The sequence below is a fragment of the Microtus oregoni genome, unplaced genomic scaffold, assembly GCF_018167655.1.
Source record: "Microtus oregoni isolate MIOR12 unplaced genomic scaffold, Mior012 000011F_ref0000422, whole genome shotgun sequence".
In the NCBI taxonomy this organism is placed as follows: domain Eukaryota; kingdom Metazoa; phylum Chordata; class Mammalia; order Rodentia; family Cricetidae; genus Microtus; species Microtus oregoni.
The window spans coordinates 48,179,306-48,203,719 of NW_024543070.1; the positions used below are offsets into that span (position 1 = coordinate 48,179,306).

The following is a 24,414-nucleotide window of genomic DNA, read 5'->3' on the forward strand; positions in this document are numbered from 1 at the left end:
AAAGGCACATATCAGCTAGGCTAAATCCTGCCCACAGGGTGGACAGTCTTGGGCATCCTGTTTCTGCCCCACACAGCTCGGAAGACAGACAAGGGCGGCTCTATTTTCCGACCAAACCGGTTTGACTGCAGGACGGGAAGCCCTGGCCTCACTGAAACAATGAGTGCCGTCGATGGCGCTGGAGGTCCCCAGTTACCCTGAAGCCCCTTCCCCTGCAGGGACTTAGGACAAGCCCAGCCCCTCCCACCTGGGCAAACGCCACGCTACTTTGCAGGTCTTTGCAGGCCTTTGTCCCCGGGGCCCGGTCTGGAGGATCCTAGGACAGTGAGCGCCAGGGCCAGGCCGTTTCTAGCAAGTTCGCTGGCCGTGACGTCATCTCCGTGCACCCTCACGGTCCCTTCCAGAAACCCGGGCTAATCTCTTCTAACTAAAAGCCGGAGAAGCGAGCTGAGGTGCGCTCTCCCGCCGCACCCAAGCGCTCTTTCCGCACCGGAGGAGGCCGCGCTTCGCCCACCAGCCAAGAAAGCCACGCCGACCCCGGCGACGATGACTCGGCTCCTTCGCCAAGGCGCTTCCCGGCGTGCCTCGCGCCCCGGCCGCCAGGAGTCGGCGCGGTGGCCAGCGCGTTACCCAGCGTGCCCCGCGCGGCGCCGGCGACGGGCGTGGGGGAGGTGTGGGAGGAGGAAGCGACGGTGGCGGTGGCGGCGGCGGCGACGCGGAGAGAGTCCGCGTCCACACGGCAGCCGATCGCCCGACTCGGGGCCTGCACTCGCAGCGCGCGTCTCCACGCCCTCGGCGACCCCCGCAACCTGTCGCGCCCCGCCGACGCGGCCGCAGCCCCTCAGTGTCCCGGTCGCCTGAGTCACCGCCATGGCCGAGAGCGCGGAGAGCGGCGGCCCCCCGGGCGCGCAAGACAGCGCGGCCGACGGCGGCCCCGCAGAGCCCAAGATCATGAAGGTCACGGTGAAGACGCCGAAAGAGAAGGAGGAGTTCGCTGTGCCCGAGAACAGCTCGGTCCAGCAGGTGAGGAGGCCCCGGGCCCGGCGGCCGCCGTGTCGCCGGCGGGGTGGGAAGGGCGGCCGGGCCGGGTCGGGCGGCGGCCCCGCCGGCTTCGGCTGCGTGAGCTCTGCGGGGTCTGGGGGGCCGCGCGGCCTGGGCTGGGCTGCGCCGCGACCGCCGAGCCCCGGGCCTCGGGACCCCACTTCTCACAAAGGAGCCGGGCGCTGCGGGGAGGCAGGGCGCGGGCGGCGCTCGGCCTTTGCCCAGGCTGGGTAGGGGGCTGTGGTCATTGTTTTACCTGCTTGCCAATCGGAGAGATTTGGGGGTGAGAAGCACGTGGAGGTTTAGTTCTGGGTTTTGAGTGCTGAAGTCTTTTTCTACTTTTCAGCCTTTTATATATAAAAATTGTGACGTGGGAATTGTTTTCAATCACATTGTAAAAGCTCACTCCTGAAGGAGAAAGTAAATGACTTTGATTCATAGGCGACTTACTGTTTCTGTTTCAATCCGTTCGTCATCACTTAGCTGCCAGCCATTGGATAGGTTTTTGTTTGATTTTAGGGAACGGGAGCATTACCTGGCTGGGTATCAGTAGTTGCAACCGAACGCAAGAAAACAAAGTTGGTGTTGATGGGAAAGCTTACAAAACAGATAATTGCTTTAAACTCTGTCCAGGAAAACAAAATTTGCAACTAATTAAGAGCCTTGGTAGAATTCATCAAATTTATCTTTTCAACATATTCTAGAGCCCTTGAATTGTTGACAGTCTCCAACACTGTGAGCAGTTTTGTGCGAAGACGCAATTTACTACCACGGGCATGTACCTTTAAGTTCTCAGAACGGTTATCTAGTTCCAAAGGTGAAGTCGTGTTTTGTGAAGCGGGAGGACGTGTGGCATCAGCTGAAACTCTTGTTGACTGAATCATCGTTCCTTGTTTGTCAACGCAGCTAAAAGTTGGCCATCTTTGTGTTTCCCAGCATGTGTGTGCCTCACCCACGGTTGACGTTTTCCCGCATTCGCTGTGCTGTGCGTCTCTTAGTTCTAAAATACACTTTAAAGTTGTAAAGATCGCTCTTACCTTAGGAGGCTCATAAGCAGTGTTTGTGTTAGTAACTCGAGGGCAGCTGTGTTGAAAACCTTACTCCACTTAACTTGGGGGTTCAGTGAGATGCACACGGTTGCTGCCAGTTTTCACTACCCATCTATCTACACCTGTGTCGGCCAAACGCTCAGCTAGGTGTAGCCTGTTACAGCTGACGACAAGCTGTTGCCTCACCTTTTATTTTCAAGTCACGTTTTGTCACGCCTGTGGGAATTCCTTTCCCCCAGAGACTGAGTTTCCTGTCCAGAAGTTCACATAAGCATAGCTGTATATAATGCCGTCTTTTGGGTAAGGCTTTTTTCTTCTCTTTCCCTCAGCATATTTTTGAGATTCATCCTTGTGAATGTGTGCAGTCCTCCCACCCCTGAGATTTACATCTAGGCACAGGCTCCGGTCTGCCCCTGAACCATGTCCCCAGCTCAGTTCTTACCTGCTCTGTGGTTGTCCACACCATGAATATTCCATAGTCTGCTGCCCAGGGTTTGTCTGCAGCTGGCTGCTGTGCTGTGAACAGTCTCCTACCAAGTCATTTTGAGACTATGCTTTTATCTGCATTGGGATAGTTCTGTTTAGTTTTTGGCTTTTGTTTTGTTGTAGGTTTTATTTGTTTGTTTGTTTGGTTGGTTTTTTGAGACAGTTTCTCTGTGTAACAGCCCTGGCTACCCTGCAACTCTGTAAATGAGGCTGGCCTCGAGCTCACAGAGATCCGCCCCCCTCTTCCTCACTAGTGCTGGGATTAAAGCGCCCTGCTTGTGGTTGTTGTGTTTTGTTTTTAAAGTCAGGGTTTCATCATGTAGCCCCAGATGTCCTGGAGCTCACTTTGGAACTCCACTTTGTAGACCAGGCTGGTTTCGAACTCACAGATTCATCTGCCCCTTCCTCTGCCTCCCAAGTGCTGGGCTTAAAAAGGCCTGCACCACCACACCTGGCCAGTTCTATTTAGTTTTGTAAACAGTCAACAGCATATGGGTGTGTGTTTCTGTTTCCCTGAATCCTTGCTAATAATTGCTATAAGCAGTTTTTTGTTTTTTTAATGATTGTGTAGCAAAATTAAATTATGAAGCTTTCGAGTCTTTCTGAGACTCCCAATTTAGATTTCCATCATCCTGACAGCTTCCACTTTTTATTTCAAGACATAAGAAATAATATTTTATAAATAGAAAAATATTTATGTAAACATTTTAAGAATTTTTTTGTAATGTGACACTACAATTTTAAATTCCGTAGAAGTTTATACTTTACTATGCTGTAACTAAAAATGACTTTAATGAGTAAAAGTAAAACTTTCCTAAAGTAAATTATTCTGATATTGCTTAATGTTTAAAGTCTTGTCTGTTTTCTGTAGAAACAGAAAATATGATAAAAGTTGAAAGCTTGCTTGCCCCTTGCACCGCAAACTGAAATACATTGAACTGCTGAATGAGGAGAATACACTTAGAAACATATACAAGAAAAAGATAAAGCAGATTTCAGAGACTATTTGTACAATTCTGTTTGCAGCACAAGAAAAGATCTACCTTTGGAACTAGGTTTGATAGACTAAAGCTTGTCAGTGAGTGATATTTGGTGGCAGTAGGGTTTCCTTTAAAAATGCTTAGTAGTAATTGTGAATGGGGCTGGAGTTATAGTTCAGTGTTGTAGCATGTGGTTCAAATACAGGAGGCCCTGGTTGAATCCTCAGTGCACCCCCACATCTTCTCAAATGGCAGGCTGATGCTGGGAAATATTTGATTCTGAAAATTCTTAACTTGTGAGGGGGAAGAAGGAAAAGATAATATTAAAAGCTTATGCTGTCAGTCAAATCACATTTTTTGTTTGGGTTTGTTTGTTTGTTTGCTTGCTTGCTTGCTTGCTTTTGTTTCAGGGCAGGTTTCTCTTTATAGCCCTGGCCGTCCTGGAACTCACTCTGTAGACCAGACTGACCTCAAACTCAGAGATCTGCCTGCCTCTGCTCTGGAGTGCTGGGATTAAAGGTGTGCGCCACCACTGCCTCCTGCCTGGCAAGTCACATTTTTTTTTTTTTTTTGATTTTTCGAGACAGGGTTTCTCCGTAGCTTTTGGTTCCTGTCCTGGAACTAGCTCTTGTAGACCAGGCTGGCCTCGAACTCCCAGAGATCCGCCTGCCTCTGCCTCCCGAGTGCTGGGATCAAAGGCGTGCGCCACCACCGCCCGGCGGCAAGTCACATTTTTAAAAAAAATGTGTTAACATACAGAGTAATGGGTTTCATTATGCAGAGGAGTCTCTCCTAAAAATCTGTGTGCTGTGTGTGTGAAAGAGAGGGAGAGGACTATCCAGAGCCTCGTGAGTGTGGAGGATAGAGGACAACACAGGTATCCATCCTTGCCTTCCCCCTTGCTTTGTGATAGGGTTGTTGTTTCATAATCAAGGATAGCTGTGAGCCCTCTCCTGGGGATTTCTTGTCTGTGGTAGCTCATTGTATGAGCACTTTGATGCGGGCCTGGGATTACTTGGTTCTCAGGGTTTGTGTGAAGTGCTTAACCCACTGAGCCATCTCCCGGCTTCTATCCCCCATTTTCTATTTAAAATTTCAGTGTATCTGTGTAACACACATTATACTAAAATAGTATTTATATAAATATGTTATGATTAATTAGATGAGTTATCATAAACCTCCTTGGTAGTTTGTAAATTAAGTTGGTAAATTAACACCCCCCCCACACACACACATTGGGTTTCTCTGTGTAACTGTCCTGCTATCCTAGAACTCTCTTTGTAGACCAAGTTGGCCTAAACTCACATAGTTTTACCTGCCTCTGCCTCCCGAGTGCTGGGATTAAAGGCTTGCGCCACCAGGCCCAGTTTAACTCTTGATTTCTTTTTGTGTGTAACTAACAAGTAGAGACAAGATTTTTATGCAGTGTTATGTACAGTTGGCATTTAATGAATATTTGTTTTATATATATTAATAAGGCCTGAAATTAACTCAAATTAGTGCAAAACTTTTTTTTTCAGGGAGTAGCTAGAATGAATTGTGTAATATATAATTTGCTGTTTACAAGTAACTGGAACAATTTCTGTTCCACAGTGGTTTCATTAATAAGGGGTTTTTATCACATATAGTTTTGGAAAAGGCAAATGTGTCCTGACTTCTTTGAATGAGGCTTTTTCTGCTACTTATGAGCTCTTACAGGCAGCTTTGAGAATTCCAGGATTCTTTGTCGAAAGGCAAGATAGAGAGGGGGTGGGGGTGTAGCGAATGGAGCATAACTTTTGAATGTGGGCCCTTCTTTGATGAGGGAGATGACAGTACTTCTCAGTCCTCACAGGTAACACTGACATTAAGCCATCCAGGCCTGTAGAACCCCATGCTCATCTTGATGCTGAGAGCCACTTGTGGGTGTTGAGCTTGTAGAGGAGAAGCTGCTCTGAGTTAAGGTGTACTGTAGCTAGAAGATATCACCCAGGTTTGGGGAATGTAGTGTTTTTCAAAAACCTTAGTAATCTTAGAGGTGGTATGGGTTAAAATAATATTTTGCACATACTACACTAAATAATATGTCAGTGTGGATCTGACTTCTTTTTGGTGCTGGGGACTGAATCCAGAGCCCCTTGTGCTGTGTGCTCTACCGACGTGCTATTCTCAGTCTCCACTTCCCACTGTGTCTGCTTGAATGTTTGAAATCATTTCTGTGGCTTCTGTTGTATTTTTCTGGATAGCATCTTATCCAGAAGGCTGGTCTGAACCAGAATCAGAAGATATATGTCCCTGAGATTCGTGTTTTGTGATCCCTAATGAATTGTGAAGAACTGATGTAATGATTCTATTTAGCAGAGATGGCTCAACTTTAACAGCATAGTTTAAGATTTCAGAGACTGGTTCAGTTGACGTCTTTAAGCTGTAATTGACGTTCTTTTGTTTTGCTCTGTTTTGTTTTTAAGACAGGATTTCTCTGTGTAACCATCCTGGCTGTCCTGGAACTTACTTTGTAGACCAGGCCAGCTCAAACTCACTAAGATCCACTTGTCTCTCTGCCTCCCAAGTGCTGGGATAAAGGCACGTACCACCACCACCTGGCTAATTGACTTTTTGTTTTGTTTTGTTTTTTAAAGAACAGTCGTGGGCTTACGTCACCCACACCCCACACCTCAGACAAACCCTGTACTCTTCATTGTTTTAGTTGTTAAAGCAAGTTCCCCCTGGAGAGCACAGGTTGGCCTTCAGTTTGCTGTCTTCTGCCTCAGCCTTCCTAGTACTGGGATTATGGTTTTGTGCTGTGTCTACCTTAGAATGTTTTCATAGGTCATCCGAATAGTCTAGCAGTACTTTTTAAAAAAAGACCATTTTGGGGGCTGGAGAGATGGCTCAGACAGAGGTTAAGAGCATTGCCTGCTCTTCCGAAGGTCCTGAGTTCAATTCCCAGCAACCACATGGTGGCTCACAACCATCTGTAATGAGGTCTGGTGCCCTCTTCTGGCCTGCAAGCATACACAAAGACAGAACATTGTATACATAATAAATAAATAAATATTTAAAAAAAACATTTTTATTATTCATGTGTGTATTTGTGGGGTGATCAGAAAGTAATTTGTGGCTCATAAGGACTGAAGTCATGGTGCCAGTGCCAGATGTCCTGGCACATACCTTTACCTTCTGAACCGTCTTGGAACTGCCGGGTGTTCCGTGTGTGGTTCATATGGATGTTACCACACTTTATTTCTGTATCACCTATTGGACATGTCAGTTTCTGGGGTTTGTTATGGATAATGTCTCTGTGAACACTTATGATTCCTGTGCTTTTTTTGTATACATATGGTTTCATTTTTCTTGGGTGTAGACCTAGAAGTAGAATTGCTGGATCACATGGCAACTGTTTAACTCTCTGGTTAATTGCCAAAGTATTTTCTAAACTGGCTGTTTCAATTACTAGTTTCTCATTGACATTTGCTATTGTCTGTCTTTGATAATAACTGATCTAGTGGCTGTTGAGTGTCACTAAGATATTGTTATTATTACTAATACCTTTTTAGGATGGCTGTGTCATAGCCATTTTGAGATGTTGTGTTTTTTTGTTTTTGTTTGGTTTCGTTTTTTTTTGTTTTGTTTTTTGCTTTTTGAGACAGGGTTTCTGTGTAGCCCTGGCTGTCCTGGAACTAACTCTTGGACGTGGCCTGGAACTCTCAGAGATCTGCCTGCCTTTGCCCCCAAGTGCTGGGATTAAAGGTGTGTGCCATCCACCGATTGGCTAGAGATGGTGTGTGTGTGTGTGTGTGTGTGTGTGTGTGTGTGTGTTTTAAGTGTCACAAATTATTTTTGGCAGATTTTGAGATTATGGGATATTTGCAACACACAGAAAAACCCAGCTGTCATCTGTTAAAATGATTTTGCAAATACACTGGCTAGATGGCTCAGTGTGTCAAGGGGTGAGTTGTCAGGTGATTCCCAGCTTCTCGTGGTGGATGGAGAGAACAACTCTCGGAAGTTGTCCTCTGACCTCCACTTGCGCGTCTTGTTCTGTGTGTTCTCCTCCCCACAACAGTGTGAATATAAAAACAATTTAAAACAGTGCAAAAAAAAGGCTTTTAAAAATAATGGATGGATGGGTGTTTTGCCTGCATGTATGTTGATGGCCTGTAACTGGAGTTACAGATAGTTGTGAGCCACTATGTGGGTGCTAAGAACCCAGGTCCCCTGTAAAACATCCCTTGTTCTCGACACCGAGCCATCTCTCACCCCCTAGTGCAACTTTCTCTACTAGGAAATTACAGCTGTGTTTCTGAAGACTGTTGTAATATGGAAAGAAGGTTTGGTTTGGTTTGGTTTTGAGTTTTGGTATTTCGAGACAAGTTTTCTCTGTGTAACAGTCCTAGCTGTCCTGAAACTAGCTCTGTAGACCAGGCTGGCCTTGAACTCACAGAGATTGACCTGCCTCTGCCTCCTGAGTGCTGGGATTAAAGGCATGGACCACCACATTTTAGATTTTTAAGTTTTAATTTCCAGTATAGTGCCAATAATTGAGATTTGCATAAGCAGTTCTTGGGTGAAATGGTGTCTTGGTAACACATTGCTGTAGTGGTATGAGTGAGTGACAGGTAATATCTGGAAACACTTGAGGACTGGTCCCCTAAGTTGCCCTTCTTGCCTGGAAATTACATTGTAGTTTACTGATAGTTTCTGGCTTCTCCTTATTTCTGCCCTCCCACTTACTCCCAGAATAAAATCTGAAAATTGTTCATCAGTTGGTATCCTTCTGCATAGAAATAAAGTTTTATTTACCCTAAAATCTGAGTTAATGGCAGGATTCCTTAATCCCTGCCTTACTACTTTTGTACAGCTTGCTCTTGCCTGCTTCCTACTCTTTAGCGGACATCAGTCCTTTGAATTGCAGAGCAGAGGTCAATTTCTCTGATTGCCCAGGTGAGATTGGGGTCACCTGTTGCATTTTTCTCACAATACCATTAGCACATGTATGTTTGTGTTATAATTTGTTACAGTTCAAAATTATATAGTTATGATTATTTAATACTTCTTTGCTAAGAAAGGTAATTGCTACTGTTTTGTTCCTAGAGCCTGATGCATAATATAGACTCCATAAACATTGTGTTTGTGGCTGGATCTGAAAGAGTTTTGCACAGTGATATGTATCTAATAATAAATACTCATTGTGGGCATATACAAATGGCAGCCATCTCCTGGAAACCTTAACTTAACCTTCTCTCCCTTAATGAATCAATTCTTCTAGCTCAGAACTCTGTTTTTTCTTTGAAATGGGGTCTCTCTACGTACCCCTGATGTCCTTTAATTCTCTTGAGTCCAGGCTGACCTTGAACTCAAAAAAGAATCTTCTGCCACCACCTCTCCTGTTCTGGGATTTTAAGGCGTGAATACCCGGCCCAGCTCAACTCTTTTAAAAGTTTGTTTTTTTTTTTTTTAACTTATTTTATCTGTGAGCTGAATATGGTGGTGCCTTTAATCCCAGGCAGAGGCAAGCAGATCTGTGAATTGGGAGCCAGCATGGGTCTACAAAGCGAGTTCCAGGATAGCTAGGGCTATTACACAGAGAAACCCTGTCTTGAAAAACCAAAACAATAACAAAATAAAAAACAAAAATCTTATTTTGCATGTGTGTGTGCGTGTCTTAGCGTGTGCTAATCAGGCCAACTCAGGAGTTGGGTCTTTGGCTGTGGAATCGCTCCTAGAATAGATAGCAATGTTTGCCACCTCTAAGCTGTCTCCCTGGCTTTTCAGTTCTCAGTGGGAGAGATCCTCAGGCTCATAGAAATGATTTTAGTATTCACTGGTTTTATTTTTTTAACTTATTTATTTATTTATTTATTATGTATACAATATTCTTTCTGCTTGTATGCCTGAAGGCCAGAAGAGGGCACCAGACCTCATTACAGGTGGTTGTGAGCCACCATGTGGTTGCTGGGAATTGAACTCAGGACCTTAGGAAGAGCTGGCAATGCTCTTAACCGCTGAGCCATCTCTCCAGCCCCTATTCACTGGATTTAATCAAAGATGGGTTGTAACTGGTAATAGCTGTTTTGTTACATTTGTCTTTTGTATGTTTGTAATATGGACAGGGCATGTAATATGGAAGTCAGGACAACCCTTGGGAACGACTTCTGTCCTTTATCCGCCTTGTCAGACCTGTTTGTTGATGGGACTCAGGCCATCCTGCCTGACTGCAAGCACTTGCTGAGTCATCTCACTGACCACTGATAAATTCTCAGATGCGTTGAGAAATTACTTTCTTGCAGAGTCCATGTTAAGTTGGTAAATGATTGTCAATCAGTTCTCTAAGAGAAACAGCATAGATTTGGAATGTTTACACTTGTTTCTATGTGGCAAATATTCTCACAATGGTAGATTTAAAGCCACCAGTGTTAAACTGCTTCAGAAATTCCTAAAAATTAAGAAGTTAATACTTTAAAAAAAAAACGTTAATACTTAAAAGAGTTTCTTAGACAGAGATCAGCAACTATGGCAGGACAGTTCCTGTCTGCTTTTGTACTGTGTATGGCTGGCTGGCTACTTTCACAGTGGACAGGTCTGGCCTCTAGAAACAAAATAGACTTTTTGTGGCCTGTTGTAATTTTTTTTTGTTTGTTTGTTTTTCGAGACAGGGTTTCTGGTTTTTTGTTGTTGTTGTTGTTGTTGTTGTTGTTTTTTTGTTGTTGTTTTTTCGAGACACGGTTTCTCTCTGGCTTTGGAGCCTCTCCTGAAACTAGCTCTGTAGACCAGGCTGGTCTAGAACTCACAGAGATCCGCCTGCCTCTGCCTCCCGAGTGCTGGGATTAAAGGCGTGCGCCACCATTGCCCGGCTGGTGTTGTAATATTTTGATTGTGTTCAGTAGCCCTTTACAGAAAGTGCAAGCTTCTGTAGCTTGTTAGAGTGTACCCTGGAAATCTTACCTAGTAGAAATGGCTAAAGGGGTCGAAAGGGGCTTTACCGGTGAAGAACTCTCATCTGCTGCTCTTGCAGAGGACCGGGATTAGATCCCTAGCAACCACATGGTGACTAGTCTCAAAGGATCCACCCTTTTCTGGCCTCTACAGGCACCGGGTGCACATGTGATACACAGACATGTAGGTGAAACACCATACACATAAGATAGAAATAAATAGTTCTTTAAAAGAACAGTGTAAGGAACAAATGTAATTTTGTTAGCAAGCAATAAAGCAGAACTTTTTAATTTATTAAAGTTAAAAAGATTTTAGATTTTTAAAATTTTTAAATTGTGCAGATATATGTTTGTGCACATGCCTGCATGTGGGTAGGTATGTAGTGTGTGCACCTGAGTGAGGGGGCCAGAGGTGTTGGAGTCCCTAGAGCCAGAGTTACAGGTAGTTATGAGCACCTAATAGGGGTTCTTTACCATAGCACTACACTCTCAGCCACTTAGCATCTCTGAGCCCATTTTTACTATCTTTCCTGTCTGTCAAGTGAATAATTGAGTGACAGTAAATTCAGCTGTTGTGCAGCCATCAGAACTGTTCTTTTTCAGGACCCATTCTCCTTTTGAAGCTTGTAGCCATTGGGCACAACAGCTGGCAGCCGCCCTTCACTAGTTCTCTCCTCCCCGACACCAGCTTTTTACAAATGTTGCCAGTAACAGGTCCTCCTTATTGTTGCAGGCAGTCCAAACATAATGCATTCTTCTCAAGACTTTCCAACATTGTGTTGATGCTATTAACTGCCTTGTTACTTTTTTTTTTTTTTTTTTTTTTTTTTTTTTTTTGGTTTTTCAAGACAGAGTTTCTCTATAGCTTTGGAGCCTGTCCTGGAACTCCCTCTTATAGACCAGGCTGGCCTTAAACTCACAGAGATCCGCCTACCTCTGCCTCCTGAGTGCTGGGATTAAAGGTTTGTGCCACCACCGCCTGGCCAACCTTGTGACTTTTTTGATTACCAGAGTTTATCTTCATTTGTAATTGATTTCTATTGAGATATCCATGATAATGCAAGGCTGTTCGTTTGTTCTTGAATACCATATTCTGCTGGATAAATATGCAGTTGAGGCATATTTTAGTTGTTTTCACTGTTTGGTTAATGCATGTAATAGTGTGGGAATATTTTGTTTGTGATCTAGAGTATGGAGCTAAGCCACTAGTTAGCCATAAATGCCAGGCTGTGGTGGCACACACCTTTAATCCCAGGACTCAGGCAACAGAGGCAGATGGCTCTCTGTGAGTTCAAGGCCACCCTGGGCTACAAGAGATTGAATCATTCTAGAAGAGAAATAGGGCTCACACAAAGGTGATCCCAGCACTTAGGATCCATGCCTTTAATCCCAGCACTAGGTGGGGAGAGACAGGAGGGATATGTGGGCTGAGCCAAGAGAGCACTCAGTACAAGGCAGGAGGAGACAGGAGCTCAGGGCAGTCTGAAGATTCAGTCTGAGGACAGGATCAGGATCACCCCTTGGGTCTGAGCAATGCTAGAAGTAAGAACTCTAATGACTGCACTGCTTCTTTGATCTTCAGCTTTCACCCTGATAGCTGACTCCAAGTTTTTATTATTAAGACCAATTAGAATTCATGCTTCAATAGTGTTTGGAACTTCCTTGAATGTTAAAACCATGAATAGTGGAACTGTAAGGTCTTGGTAATCAAATCCAGTATCTACAATGAAATGTGGTTATGAAACTGACTCACTATACTTTTATACTTCAGCCTGAAGTTTATGTGGTGTCCAGTTACAGCACGTACTCTGCGAACCCTTGGTCGTTTAGTGATAGTCTCTGGTTGCAGTTTATAGTTGCCTGGTTGTGGACAAGGGGTCCCTTTCATCATTCTTCGTTTGGATTGTGTTTCTTGCTAATTTGTAGGACACTTTTATGGAATCTGGGTTTGTGCTAAAGATTTATTGTTATTATTTTATGTGTATGAATGTTTTGCCTGCACATGTGCTTGTACACCATGTACGTGCTGATATCCTCTGGATATCCTCTGGAACCAGAGTTACAGATGGTTGTGAATGGTCCTGTTGGTCATGAGGAACCAAATTCAGGTCCTCTACTAGAGAGTTGGGTGATCCTCATAGCCAGGCCGTCTCTCCAGCCCCCTCTGCTGGTTATCGGTATGGAGACTGTTTTATCTATGACTTTTTTTCACTCTTTATGATAGTCTAGTTTATCTCGTGTATGTGCGTGTGTTAACTGGTTAAATCTTTTTGTTCCATTCAGTAGGCATTATCTTCCTTGTAGTGTTTAATTGAATGTCATTGAAGTACCTATGTCATAAGATTTCAATTCTTGAAATGTGTCAATAAGATGTGACCTGGTGTCAGCCTATTTTGTTAAATGTGCTTCTTCAAAGGATGCTTATTGTGGAAGTGGGTAGGGCACTTGATTTGTTTTTGAGACAGGGTCTTCCTGTGTAGACCAGGCTAGCCACCATCTTAGAGAGATCTCTCCACCTCTACCTCTCAAGTGCTGAGCATAAAGGGTGTGTCCCACATCTGCTGAACATGTCCATGTTATCATCCCCTTCCTTCCAAACCCCACTGGGTGATGCTGAGGATCCATCCAGGACCACCTGTGTGCTAAGCAAGTGCTCTGCCAATCCTCAGCCCTAAAAGTCTTTTTTTTTTTTTGGCAGTATGAAGAAGCTGGATTTTTGTTTTGTTTTGTTTTTCGAGACAGGGTTTCTCTGTGGCTTTTTTGGTGCCTGTCCCTGACCAGGCTGGCCTCGAACTCCCAGAGATCCGCCTGCCTCTGCCTCCCGAGTGCTGGGATTAAAGGCGTGCGCCACCACCGCCCAGCAAAGAAGCTGGATTTTAAACTGCAGTCTGGTGGTCAGTCTCCATACACAGTTCTGTGTGGTCCCAGGCACTTTTGGGTTTGGTTTTCATTTATCCTGCCTCTTCTGTGCACTTCTTTTTTCCTTTCCCTTTTCGGATCAAGTATTTTGAAGTATTCCATTTGCCTCCTCCATTAGGTTGATAGATGTACACTGTTTTTATGTCCTTTGGAGATTTCTCCATGAATTTTATAAATTGTTCATCAGGAAGTACTTGCTACTTCTAGAATAATGCACAGATCCTAGAATTCTTGAATTCTATGTACACTGGATTTCCTGTTCCTTCTCTTGGTTCCTAATAAATGACCCAAGGTTTATAAGGGCTTTGTAAATTTGACTTTAAGAGTTGACTGTACAGTTTTTCTTTTTTATTCCTTCACCCAGGGTCCTTGTGTCTGAAGGAGCCGGTTACATTTTCTGCTAGGTGTCACATTCTTTGTTTCTGGGAGTGCAACAAAGATCCTGTGGGCTGTTCTGTTTTCTTTTACATTTCAGTTTAATTTTGAGGAATTTTTAGTGAATATAAAACTCTAGGTTACTAGTTCTCTGTTCTTTAAAAAAACAGTTTATAATTCAGTTCAAGTAGGTGGAGACTAGGTGATGGATGGGTCCTGGGCTTGGTCAGGGAGCCAGAGTCAGATAGTACGCGCCTTTGCTGGCTTTTGCTTTGTAACATACATTTAAAGATTCTCCGTATGCTTTCATGACCCAAGAACTCACTTCTTCTAGTGCTGATTATCTCATCATCTGAATGCACCACAGTTTATCTACTGAAGAGCCATCTTAGTTCCAAATTTTGGCAGTTATGAGTGAAGCCTTTGTTAGATCTGCATGAAGACTTTAATGTAAATAGCTTTCTGTTCTTTGCGGTAAATAGAAAGGACTGGTTGCTGACTTTCATACTGTGTGTTTGGTTTCCTGAGAAAGAGCTAGGCTGTATTCTGCAGTGGCTCTTCTCTCTGCACTCCCACCTTGGCAAGGCCTTTCTGCTGCTCCCTGTCCTTGCCAGCACTTGGTAGTGTTGGTATTCTGAATTTTGACTGTTTTAGTGCATATCTGTTGCTTATCTCTTTAGTTTTAGGTCATCCAGGTGTGGTGGGGAGCATCTTTCATGCTGACTTGTCATCTGTAGATCTCTGAAGTTCCTGCTTTAACAAACCATTTGAAAAGTAGATTGTTATTGTCAAGTTTTATGAGCTCTTTGTATATTTAGGCAATAAATAACTTTATCAAAATATGCCTTTTAAAAAATATTTATTTATTTATTATGTATACAATATTCTGTCTGTGTGTATGTCTGCAGGCCAGAAGAGGGCACCAGACCTCACTACAGATGGTTGTGAGCCACCATGTGGTTGCCAGGAATTGAACTCCGGACCCTTGGAAGAACAGACAATGCTCTTAACCACTGAGCCATCTCTCCAGCCCCCAAAATATGCCTTTTGCAAATATTTTTGCCTTGTCTGTTATTCATCTTCTATTTTCTTCTCTTTCTTCACCCTCCACCTGTTTCTCTGTCCTGGAACTTGCTCTGTGAAGCAGGCTGGCCTCAAATTCACAACTCAAGAGATCCATGTGCCACTGCCTCCTGAGTGCTAGGACTAAAGGCTTGTGCCACCACTGCCTGGCTCGTCTTCTCATTTCTTGAAAGATGTGTTTAAATTGCATCCAGTTGTGCTTTAAAATGGCTGGGGACTGATAAGAGCTTCCTGCTCTTTGCCTTCTTTCCCTCTTTCCACCTCTTGCTCCAGCAGGGACTCTGAAGACCAGGTGCCCCCAGTTGACACACTCCACTTTGTTGCTGACTTTAGAGGGAACCATCCATTGGTTCATAGTTAAGTATGTGCTTGCATTATTTTGTAGGTCTCCTGTCTGGTCTAAGATTTATTTATTTTTTCTTAGTTTGCTGAGTTTTGCTGTGAAGTAATGCTGTTAAAATGCCTTCCAGCATTGACTATAGAGATGAATGAAGTACAAACATATATGCTCCATGAATAAATTGTTGGTGCAAAGCACATGTCACTTCAAAGGGAGTGAGTTTATTCTTGAACCAAATGTGAGTTGACAATGACCCGGGGACATCAAGGTAGCTTGAAAGGTGAATTCTACTGTGAAGGTGGTTTATACAAGAGGTTTCATCTCTGATGACAGTATTTCTGTCAGATGCATTGGTGGAGATCACAGGTAGGTGGATACAGCAAAGAGGAAATTGCTATAGGTTTCAGATGCTATATAATGGTTTCTTAGTTTTTGGATTGGATGAGCTATTGGCTTATTGATACATTTTAAAGATTTTTGATTCAATGGTCAGAAACAAAAGTGGGCAGTGAGTAGCTTTCAAAGAGTCTAAAACCTCAAAATAATTATTATCTGCAATAGTCTCAATGTCTATAGTTAGTAAGTATAGTTGTGCTTTTCTTTCTGGGAGCCTCAGTGTGCAATACCTTTAAAATACAGTATCAAGTGTAAGATGTCAGTACCAAGGACCACCTACTGTATGGCTGAGTAGGTTATGTATGGGATTGAATGATCGCAAATAGACAAGCCTATAAAGAGTAAAATGTACAGAAAGTAAATTAGGGCTTTTTGGGAAATGGCCTTGGACCTGATGAGTTTATGGGGAAGTGATAGCTTGAAGGGTCCAGATTTCTTTGGGACTTAATGAGGGTGTTCTGAAATTGACTCTTGTCATCATTGCAGTCTGTTTCTGAATCAGATTACATGGTATGTGAGATATATATGCTTGGAGACAGAGTCTAACTATGTAGCATTAGTTGTCCTGGAATTCCCTTTGTAGACCAGGCTGTCTTCAAACTCAAGAGATCTACCTGCCTCTACTTTCCAAGTGCTGGGATTAAAGGTGTGCGCCACCTGATGCCTGGTGAGTTATAACTCAGTAAAGCTTAAAACATCCCACTTACATAACGGTAGTGGGAATTTGGAAGAAAAGTACTAGCATGCTTTAGATCTAGTATCTTACCTTCAAATTTTCAAACACTATAAAATGCTGTATGATTGTATGTATTAATTGTGTGTGTATTTGTGCGTGCATGTGCACGTGGAGGCCACAGTTACACTCGTGAAAGTCAAAGGCCAGTTTTCTCCTTCCATCAGTGGTTATTCCAGGCTGTTTACTCACTGAGCCATCTTGCCAGCACAATGATTTTATTTATTTAGATTATTTACTTCAGGATGTGAGAGAAATCAAACTAAAGAAACTTTCTGAGTTTAAGGTTAAAACAGTTGGGGCTGGAGAGATGGCTCAGTGGAGAGATGGCTGCTCTTCCAGAGGTCCTGAGTTCAATTCCCAGCGACCACATCTCACAACCATCTGTAATGAGATCTGTCGCCCTCTTCTGGCCTGCAGGCAGAATGTTGTATACATAATAAATAAATGAATAAATCTTTTTTTTTAAAGATTAAAACAGTTGATTTAGATGAACTTCCTCCTTTTATGTATGAAATGCATTTTATCTATTATAATAAATCTATAATAAAAGTTATGAATTTAATTTTATTTTGTGTGTGGTCTGTATAGGTTTGTCCTTGAAATTGGATCTATGTTGGAAACCAGTGCAGCAATTTATTATCACTGACAGCATTGAGGGACAAGTCTTTAACCCCTTTTCTCTGTGGTTAAAAAAAGATACACACTCTTCACAGAGTTCTTGTGGGTTAAGAGAGCTAGCAGAAGAGTAGCCACCACTTTTTGTTTGATGCTTGTATTTTATGCATTGAGCCTTATAAAAATACTTCCTTTATTATATTATTTCTGATAACTATCAAAGGGAGGAAGTGCCTAATGGGTGATTACGTTGTGCACTTTCCGTATAGTGTGGTGCAGAATATAGAATGGTGTGTAGTTTGTGGGGTTTTGTTGTTGTTTTGGGTTTTTGAGACAGGCTTTCTCTGTGTAGGGGCTGGAGAGATGGCTCAGCGGTTAAAGGCACTACCTGTTCTTCCAAAGGTCCTGAGTTCAGTTTCCAGCAAACACATGGTGGCTCACAACCATCTGTAATGAGGATCTGGTGTACTCTTGAGGAAGAGACCTGGTCAGTTGTCCTATCAGCTTAGACCATGAAACCCTATATGGACAAGTTCAACAGAACTGCCATATACAGGCTGCCCATGCATGCTTCAGCATTGCCAGGGCATAAAATTCATTTTCCACCCTCTATGTAGCCCTGGTTGTCCTGGAACTCTCTGTAGACCAGGCTGGCCTCAAACTCACAGAGATCCCCCTGCCTCTGCCTTCCAAGTGCTGGGACTAAAGGCGTGTGCCACCACCACCTGGCTTTTGTTGTTGTTGTTGCTGTTGCTGTCTTCATTTTTGTTTCTTTGTTTTGTTTTTTAAGTCAGTTGGAAATTGCTTAGTTGAAAAGATTATATATCACGTAGCCAGGTGTGGTGGCGCACACCTTTAATTGCCTGCAGAGGCTGTCAGATTAATGTGAGATCAAGGCTAGCCTGGTCTACCTACATAATGAGTTCCAGAGCAACTTGGACTATGTAGAGATACCTTGTCTCAAAAAAACCAACAGTGACAAAAAAGATTATATATCATTTAGTTTCAAATGGGGGGGGCGCTCAGATGAGGGAGTTACACAGTATTTACTGTAGTACAATTTGTGTATCTTTATGATTTCTTGGCCTTTTTCGGAAGTTTGGTTGTATGCATGAGTTGAGAAGGTAGGTTGTAAAATCCAGGTTGTTGGGTGAAGTCCTGAAGCCTTGGTGCCAGGACTTGGGAGGCTAGGCTGGAAGGGTGGCTGGTAGTTTGAGGTCATCTTCTACTCCAGAGTATCATGTCCTATCTCAGAACCAAACTAACCAAACAGAACACTACAGTCACATACAGTGTTAGGACATGGGTTGGGGAATTTCATCTATACAGGAAGGTGTAGAGTACTGTGAATTTTTATGCTTTTCTGGTTGATAGCATGTGGCTATGTGATTTGTCTGTAGCCCTGACTTACATTCCCTGATCCTGGAACTTCTTCTAAGCCTCAGGTCACAGGTGGTTGAGCTTTCCTGTCTGAAATGGTCTGAAATTAGAGACCTTTTAGTGACAATGGGGCACTCAGAATCTCAGGTTATTTTGGAACAGTTTTAAAGATTTGGAATATTTTGGAGTAGGTCCTTACTGATATTAGAGATGGCCTAACTGCTTCCAGAAGCTTTTCAGATATGGGACACTCAGCCCTTCTCAGTGGATTCGTGGACTTGTGGCAAATCATCCTCTCTGTAGTAGTGCTGGATTGAAACCTACCACCGTGTAGTGGGAGTTTGGAGCAGTGTTTCTTCTGTAGACTTGAACTGTGCTGCTCTAGGTAGTCTGTTAGTGGATTCCCAGCCTTGGTGCGGCTTTCTGGTTGTGTACTCTGGTTATCTTACTAGAGACTTCAGTGTGCGTAAGCTTTTCTCTGTAGTGCCTTCTTTACCTGCGTCTGCAGACTTTTCTGTTCTCTAGCAAGCAGTTCTCTGCTCTTCTCATTTCTTTCTAATCCTTTTTTTTTCTGCTTTTCGGTTCTGGAAAGCATTTGTCAACTGTTCTTTGTGCTTTCTCTGTTTATAGTTTGATTCTCTCCCAAAAAGATTTTATTGTTTAGCCTTTGCCTTTCTGTGGAACTGCTTGTTGATAAGTGTGCATGGAAGCTGTGGTTAGGGTAGTCAGTAAAGTGGCTGAGAGTATGAGCTGGGCGCTGTGCGTATTGGAACTGAAAAGAAAGGGGACTGGAGATGGAGGTCCAGGAAACAGGAGAAGTTTAGCAAAAAGTAATTTGTGATCCCTAGCTAAATTTGGTCCTGTTAGCCTACGAAGAAAACAAACACCATGCCTCCGTCTTAGGGTGCAGTGACCATGTCTCTAACACACTTGGAGTAAGTCCTTTGTGTTAGAGATGGGAGTTGGATACTAAGATGGAGATGATGGGGTGCTTGTGATGTCAGAGTGCTGGGGCCTCTCCAGTCTGGACAATGCTGTGCAAACACCTGGTATTAAAAATGTATATGTTATTTTATCTCACTCAGTTCAAAGAAGAAATCTCTAAACGTTTCAAATCTCATACTGACCAACTTGTGTTGATATTTGCTGGAAAAATTTTAAAAGATCAAGATACTTTGAGCCAGCATGGAATTCACGATGGACTTACTGTTCACCTTGTCATCAAAACACAGAACAGGTATGTCTTCTTAAATAGCCAGTGTCAGCTTTAAGGGGTTTTCCTTATCATAGTGTTTAAATGGTTAAAGTATTTTTGTTTCTGTTGATAACAGAATGTTTAGGTGAAAACAGCAGTGTGACTCCATGCAGTACTACTTCTGGCATGTTCGTTAGGGAAACTTTTGTTTTTCGAGACAGTGTTTCTTTGTAGCTTTGGAGCCTGTCCTGGAACTAGCTGTGTAGACCAAGCTGGCCTTGAACTCAGCGTGCCTCTGCCTCCAAAGCGCTGGGGTTAAAGGCGTGCTCCACCACCGCCTGGCTGGTAAACGTTTTTATGGAGAGGGTTGGGGTACAAATTCAGGGCAGCCCCTCATTTATTACTTTAGAAAATTAAGCTGGCATTATGTGGAATTTTTTTTTTTTTTGAGGAGGAAAGTGTTTATTCTTTCTTTTTTTTTCCTAAAGATATATTTATTTTATGCATGAGTGCTACCTGCATGTACACCTTTACACCAGAAGAGGGCATCAGATCCCTATGTGGAAATTTTTTTGAGTTAGGTAACAACTTGTGTTTTAGCTGTTCTCTTTGCTTTAAGGAAAGTTTTAGACATGATTTTGGTGACAGCAGACTATAAAACACTTGTAATTTATTTATTATGTGATCAATTTTTGAGAGAAACTTATTTTTATATTGTCACTCTGAATATCTTGTAAATGTTTGTTTCACCATTTGCTTCATCAGACTTACTTGAATATGGGGCTTTATTACATAAAAATTTGTATTTTGCTATACAAATACCCAAGATAATGTTGTTGAGTAAATGTATAAAGCCTCCTACAGGGCTGGAGAGATGGCTCAGAGGTTAAGAACACTGACTGCTCTTCCAGAGGTCCTGAGTCCAGTTCCCAGCAACCACATGGTGGCTCATAGCCATCTGTAATGAGATCTGATGCCCTCTTCTAACATTGTGTATGTATAAATAAATAAATCTTAAAAAAAAAATAAAGCCTCCTACGACGTTTTTCACATTTATTAACTTTGAGGCTAGCCATGACTTGCTGTGCTGCATAGCTCAGGTAGCTTGAGGCTGTTGTCGTGTGGCCTTGGAAAGCGCACACACTAGCTTTCCTCCCGGATGCTGGGACTGTAGGTGTGCCTCACTGTCTTCTGACTCTCCCACTGCTACAGACTGTAGTTTAATTAAAGCACTAGAGTTAAGCATGTCTTTCAAGAGCTTACATTTGCTCTAGGAACTCGTTGTGCTGCTGTTCCCCAGAGAACTGATAAGGAAATAGTTCTTCCTGTGCTTTTCTGTGTCCTTGATTACTTCTTGCATGACCACGATGCAGCTTTATTGAGGACACATGCAGATAACTGTGGTACACAGAGCACATAAAGGCATGGATGATGGATGCCAGGTTGCCACGCAAGTGTAAGGCAGATTATGTTTTCTGAGTTGCTGAAGTGGAAATAGACCTTTGAATCAACAAAGTGGTAAGACCCAGTCAGGTGGGAGGCTTCTCTAGTAGTCCTGCTCTTCTTGGAAGTGCTAAGCAATGACAGCCGGATTGTTAGTGTCAGACACTGAGGCTGGCCTCTCAACAAGCTGGCTCCATCTCTCATCCTTAGTAGTCCAATTATACAGACAAGTAGTGCTGACAATGAGAGAGGGAATCCACTGACAGCCTCCCCACCCACTTCTTCTCAGAGTCCTGATGAAAGGTTAGGATTAAACAGAGGATAAAAGGTAGACATACCTAAACAGTCCGGGTAAAAGTGAGGTCCCCTTGACTTGGCCTCGGTGTCTCCTACAAGATATTCTATCCAGTTATCAAACTCTGATAAAATTACATTCTAGGAGCCAGGTTCTCCCTGTAGTTGACACCAGGTCTCCAGCCTTTCCTTCTCCCAGCGTGTGGTTCCTGGGAAAACTCCAGCTCCTTCGACCATTGTGTCAATAGCCTGACAGCCAAAGGGAGACATGGAACAGGATCTCAACTCTTGCCTGATTGATGTCAGAACTAGCCCTTTACAGACTCTTGCCCTTGTTACTTGACCATCCTAAGCACCATCTTTTTGAGATTTTACAATATTTTACAATTGTGTGCTTGTCTGTGCACGCACATTGAGTGCCTGCCTTTGGACTCATCAGACCCTCTGGAGCCACCTGACATCAGTGCTGGGAACTGGACTCTGTCCTGTGGAAGAGCAGCAAATGCTCCCCTTAAAGTGGCTTAAGTTTTTTTTTTTTTTTTTTTACTTTTAACAGTGTCGTGGGCTGAAGTTAAAGTGCCCCTAGCCCTGTGGACTAGAAAATGGGTTATAAGTTGTCAGGAGCCAATTTCCTCCTAAAATCATTACAGGAACCATCACCCTGGGGAATCTACAGATCTGTCAGGAGCCAATTTCCTCCTAAAATCATTGCAGGAACCATCACCCTGGGGAGTCTGCAGAGAACCCCACACCCAAATTAGCTGTTAATGGAGAGCTATCTGTTAACGGAACCTGCCCCACATTCCAAACTATCTAGAGAACTAGGTGTGTCAACTCCTAGTTGTGACTTCCTGGCCTACGTGACCAACGAGGACCATGTGACCAACGTGAACCACGCGGCAAGAGCCCAGGCCCCTGTGCCCACCCCCCAACTCCTTACCCTATATAAGCTGTATCCCATCTCTAATAAACGGAGGCTTTGACAGGAACCCCAGCTTAGCCTCCTTCTTGTCTCCTAGCCCATTTATCTTCCAGATAGTGCCTCTCCGGGACCCTGGAATAACTGAACTGCCAGGCGGGTTACAAACCCCTAGACTAAGTAACCCGCCAAGGCAATCTACAATAAGTATTGAGCTTGTGATTGTGATTGTCTTCTATGAGGTGACTTGTTGGCTCTTTCTCATATAGTCACTGCGATTGAAAGAGGAGAGACAATAGTAATTTTATAAAGTTTACTGTTTCGTATATTTGTTCCTAATGCTCAGTATTATTTCAGGCAGGGCGTTGATGACAGTTCTGTTTATGAGAACTTGCCATTTGTTTCTGGCTATTGGAATTTTAGAATTTCTTTTAAAAATAATGAGTTCTGCATTCTACATTTTGATTTAATTATTTTCACTAGGCCGCAAGATCCTTCAGCTCAGCAAACAAACACCACTGGAAGCAGTGCTACCAACTCATCATCTCCTAACAATAACCCTACATCTGGTCCTGCTGCTAACAACCCTTTTGGCTTAGGTAAGTATTGTTTTGGTGGTGGTTTTTTGTTTGTTTTTTGTTTTTTAAGTAGGGGTGGGAGGTAAAAAGTTCTCTTCCAAGGGTAGCTTTAGATAAAATGACAGGATAAAACATAAGTCACTTAAAAAACAATTTTTAAAAATTTTCATAGTTCTGTAATTGTGTTAAGAAAGTAGCTTGGGATACAAATATGTTTGATTAGCTTACATTTATATTTAGTAAATGACACACCTGTTTTATAATGAAAGTGATGTAGCCTAGGCGTACCTAGTAATTGACTACCACACAATTGCTTATGAGGATATAGTTAAGGATGATAAACTATGATCAAGTGAGTAATAATGTTTTCATTTGTACAGGAAAGGTGGATAACACTAGTTATATGTTATCTTTTTGTCTTGTGTTTTGTTTGAGAAGGTTTTGTAAATGTAGCTGAGTTAGCCTTGAACTCTGGTCTTTCTCTGTGGGCTTTCCTGGGGTGGAGATTATAGGCATACAAAATCACTCTGTAACTGCATTAGTTACTTTGAAACTGTCCTGAGGCTGGAGAGATAGCTCAGTAGTTTAAGAGAGAGTCACTGTTTGCTCTTGGCAGAGGACCCTGGTTCAGTTCTTAGAGCCCACACGGTGGCTCATACCTATCCTTAACTCCAGTTCTGAAGGATCTGATACCCTCTCTTGACCCCTGTGGACACTAGGCATGCATATGGCCCACATGCATACATGCAGGCAAAACACTCACACATAAAATAAAAAAATAATTAATAAACTAATACTTCAGCCAAACCATATTCCTTTCCTTGTGCCTCCCTTCCCTGTCACCTCCCCTATTTGTCTTCCTCCCTGCCTTTGTCCCTGCCTGCTATGCAAGCACTTCACACTGAGCTTCTCCAGCTCCACACTGCTATTCTTTGGTTTTTTTGTTTTGTTTTATTTTTTTGGATTTTTGGGTTTTTTTTTGATTTTCGAGACAGGGTTTCTCCATAGCTTTTGGTTCCTGTCCTGGAACTAGACCACACTGGCCTCGAACTCACAGAGATCCACCTGCCTCTGCTTCCCGAGTGCTGAGATTAAAGGCGTGCGCCACCACTGCCCACACACTGCTATTCTTTATTCAGTTGCACATGTTGAGATTTTGTTGAGGAAAAATGTTCTGAAAGTAATAAAATTTGGGCTAAATAGAAGAATTGCTTAAATGTCAGTATCAGCCCCAAAGGCTATAGCTAGTATAGTGCTTTGAAGTTTTCCTTGGTTACCATTTTCATATATTAGGATATTAGAGGTCATACACCTTTTGCCATTTTCTTGAGAATTTTTGGGTAACTCAATTATAGTGTGCCAGTATATGATACACAAGTTTTAGAACGTGGCATAGATTGCTGTACAACAAACGCACAATACTAATAACGCAATAAATAGAAACTTGTTAAGGTTTACACAGAGAGGAGTCTCCAGCTGCTTTTCTTCGCCTTCTGTGTCTGGTTGGTAGGGTTGAAAGTTCCACCTTAATCCATTAGACTTTCTGATGACCGCTCCATCATCCTGGGGCTATCCAGGGGTCTCTTCAGCATTACCCCCCATCAGGGAGCAATTACAGGGGCTGATATAATAACAAAAGGCACTCAGAATGCCTAGGCTTTTAGGAACCCT

At 43.0% G+C, this 24,414-nt stretch overlaps 1 protein-coding gene across 2 annotated transcripts in view; it reads left to right on the top strand.

The window, feature by feature from the left end:
* The first annotated feature begins 665 nt into the window (after window positions 1-665).
* The window catches only part of LOC121453618 (ubiquilin-1), a 39,747-nt gene continuing 15,998 nt past the window's right edge, over window positions 666-24,414 (top strand). Inside the window, exons 1-3 of one of the 2 annotated variants that reach the window (XM_041660501.1) lie at window positions 666-1,023; window positions 19,400-19,551; window positions 22,649-22,764. In XM_041660501.1, the coding sequence (XP_041516435.1) occupies window positions 871-1,023; window positions 19,400-19,551; window positions 22,649-22,764 (421 nt within the window). In that variant the 5' untranslated portion in view covers window positions 666-870. The remainder of the gene's footprint in view (window positions 1,024-19,399; window positions 19,552-22,648; window positions 22,765-24,414) is intronic. The other variant, XM_041660502.1, reaches the window with a different exon arrangement.